The sequence below is a fragment of the Coffea arabica genome, chromosome 5e, assembly GCF_036785885.1.
Source record: "Coffea arabica cultivar ET-39 chromosome 5e, Coffea Arabica ET-39 HiFi, whole genome shotgun sequence".
NCBI classification, from domain to species: Eukaryota; Viridiplantae; Streptophyta; class Magnoliopsida; order Gentianales; family Rubiaceae; genus Coffea; species Coffea arabica.
This window is the reverse complement of record NC_092318.1, coordinates 32,803,302-32,806,546: the sequence shown is the minus strand read 5'-3', so window position 1 is coordinate 32,806,546 and position 3,245 is coordinate 32,803,302. Positions and strand designations below refer to the sequence as shown.

The 3,245-nt window shown below is 29.7% G+C and overlaps 1 protein-coding gene across 1 annotated transcript; it reads left to right on the top strand.

The window, feature by feature from the left end:
• The first annotated feature begins 447 nt into the window (after positions 1-447).
• On the top strand, positions 448-801 carry LOC113743958 (uncharacterized). The gene has a single exon (XM_027272007.1). The coding sequence runs from the start codon at positions 448-450 to the stop codon at positions 799-801; it is 354 nt and encodes a 117-aa protein (XP_027127808.1).
• Positions 802-3,245: the final 2,444 nt, after the last annotated feature.

Below are 3,245 nucleotides of genomic sequence, written 5' to 3'. Positions count from 1 at the left end.
TTCTAAGATAGTCAAAGTAAAAGAAAGAATGATAAGTGGACGACCAAAATGGGGAAAAAAGGAATGAGAATGTGTTGTATAGATATTAAGACATTGGACAATCATTTATTCTTCCTAGACATAAGTCTCCTTTCTATATGTTTTTCTTATACAAAGTCGAACCCAAATCATATGGGATGGATACATAAAAAGAGGTGCATTAAGTGTTAATTTTTTTGAAAAGTTAAATAAGAAAGAGACATAATTAAATGCAAGGCTCGATGAAAGGCAAGGAACAGGAAAGCTTTTGATGAAAAAGATGCAGATCCAAGGAAGTCAGATAGAAGCCCAAAAAGATATAGCTGAAGAGTTCATTCAACAACAACAAACTCAAGCAGAAGAGAGAAATGGTATCCACCATCAGGAGGACTGATAAAGATCAATTCTGATGCTGCTTTTTCACAAAATATGGGAAGGACTGGCATAGGTGCTGTGGCTAGAAACGCAGAAGGAAAACTGATGAAAGCATGGGCAAGAGCTGAACAAAAAACAAGCGAGCCACAGGTGGAGGAAGCAGCAGCAATTCAAATGGGAATGCAAATGGCCCAAGAAGCTAACTGGAAGGCAGTAGAGTTCCAATCTGACTGCAAGGCGGTGGTGGACATGATCAACAAGGAAAATGAGCAGGACACCAGAGTAGATACCATCCTTGAGGACATTGCAAATATGAGATGTTTGTTTGAAAAATGTACTTTCTCTTTCGTCCATAGAGCTGGAAACAGTTGTGCACATAGCTTAGCAATTTGCGGTAAAGCTAACTAAAAATGTTGAATGGAAAGAGTGCTTTCCCATGTGGCTCCATGAGAGTGCACAAAATGATTACAAAGGAAGAAATTCTGATGTATCCAATCTTGTAATATCAAGTTCATGACATAAAATGAAATTATGATGTTTGACAAAAAAAAAAAAAAAAAAGATGCAGCAAGTTCATGTCATGAAATGAAATTATGATGTTTGACAAAAAAAAAAAAAATGCAAGACTCGAGAGTGTCTAAATTTATTACTTTATGTATACAAAATATACTTGTTAATCGTCAACCATTTCTTAAGATTAGACACAATTTGTATATAGCATATTTTTTAGGCTAGCAGATTCAGGGCTCTTTGGAATTGCAATGCTGTTACTAGAAAAGTACTTTGGGCATAAAGGCATAATTCTAAAAGTGTTTGATAGGTGTCCTTTCTTAAATTTATTAGTAGACCTTTTGCCCATTAAAGCAGTTTTACCGAAAGTTCACAATTTTTTAACAATAGCTTTTATGTTAATAAAAAATAAGAAATTAACTTTAAACATATCATCATAAATTTTAAAGTTAACGATGTTTTATAAATTCAAAATTATATATTATCAATTAAAAAATAAATATTATGCAAGTGTGCACCCGAAATAATATGATTAAACATTTAATTAAGTACTTTGACTAAAGCTCTGTTGGATAAATTGCCCCATTCCAAAGAAGGCACTCGGTGGCTTATTAAAAAGGCATTTCATATAATAGAACTTTTGGTAAAAATAGTTGTTAAGTGTTTAATCATATTGTTGGATGCATATGCGCATAAGTGCTTATTATGGTAGATAACATGTAACTTTGAATTTTTTTAATTTAATGATTTCTTTTACTATCAACATTTAATTATTTTTTGAAATACAAAACTTATTCTAAAACCACCAAAATTTTAGCTTTGGCTAGAATTGCTTTTGAGACCAAAACCTGTAATCCTAAAGTTACAAAATAATGTTTACTAAGCACCGAAAAAGTACTTTTATCACAAAAAAAATACCTTTTTTCTTAACAACACCACTACAATCCCAAACAAACTCTTAAGCGCTCAACGCATGAGTACTTTCTAAAGATAATTTCACAAACCTACCATGAGGTTTTTAACAATTACAAAGAGCTCCCCTTAGGTTTTAAAAATTACATATATCTTCCCCATTTTTACTATTTAGTAACAACATAGGTCCAACAAAAAAGATTTTCTCACAAAAATCCTAAATTGCCCTTTTGTACAAAACGAAGGAAGAAAAATATAGAATAATCAATCATTTTCTTCTACACTTTGAACAAATCAACAAGTCTAATCTCTAACAATCATCCAAGTATAAGTTCTAAAACCAAATGACCATCCAAAAGATTCCAAACTACATATACAATATCAATACTTGTCACAAAAAAAGGATAAAAACGCACACAACCTTCATTGACAGCCAATTTTATACCCCAAAATTAAATATCAATGCTCAAATGCCTTTTCAATACAAGTTAATCTGACTTAGAACTACCATTACAACCTTCTTATGGCCTTAATAATATTAATATCTCAAATGTGGAGAATAAATTCTACCTCCATAATAAAATAATAAAAAAAAATTTCTAATCCAATGAAAGAAATCCCTATGTAATTATTGACATTTTATATAAGGTTTTCTTGTCAACAAACAAAATATGACAAATTCCACATCTTTAGTTTTTCTTCCTATTTTAATCATCAATTTCATTATTTATTTCCCTATCATTTCGATCTCTTTATTTCTTTCTAGTTTGACAGATAATCTACTTCCTTTGTTGATTTTGTAATTTCAATTTACTAATATTCACAAAATAAAGATGATAAAAAGAGGTTATATTAACTAGAAAAGAGAGGGAGAAAATAGACAACAGACGGAAAAATAGATTTTTTTTGGGTTTTGTAAATTTATTGTCTTAAATTTAAAATTGTCTACCAAGTGGAGGGTATTATAGGTATTTTACTATACCAAGGCAGGTAAGTGTAATTTTTTCTGAAATTATTCCTACTTTCTAAGTAATATGGATTATAATATCATATATGTTGAAGATATAAACCACTTTTCTTTTGACTGATGGTATATATACTATAACAATTTCATTTGTGCCCAAGATCTTTAATAAGTTTGTGTTTGTGTAGAAGATTATTTGGAATAATTTTTCAAAAAAACACTATAGCACTTTTTGTAGTATGATGTATGCGAGATAAAAATATGATTGAAAAAATAAAAAGAACGTGTTTATGATGTAATCCAATAAATTTTTGTAAAAAAGAAGCTACCCAAAAAAATGGTTTACCAAAAAAATAATCTAAGGAAAAATACAAAAAAAGATCTAGTTTAGTATTATTACTTGAATCTGAAATAGAATAGTGTAAGGAACAAACTAAAAGAAATTTGTTTGAAAAAAAAGTAAAGA

What these genes read in the sequence shown, in the direction of transcription:
- LOC113743958 (XM_027272007.1), top strand. Translation starts at nt 448, where the DNA reads ATGGGAAGGACTGGCATAGGTGCTGTGGCTAGAAACGCAGAAGGAAAA.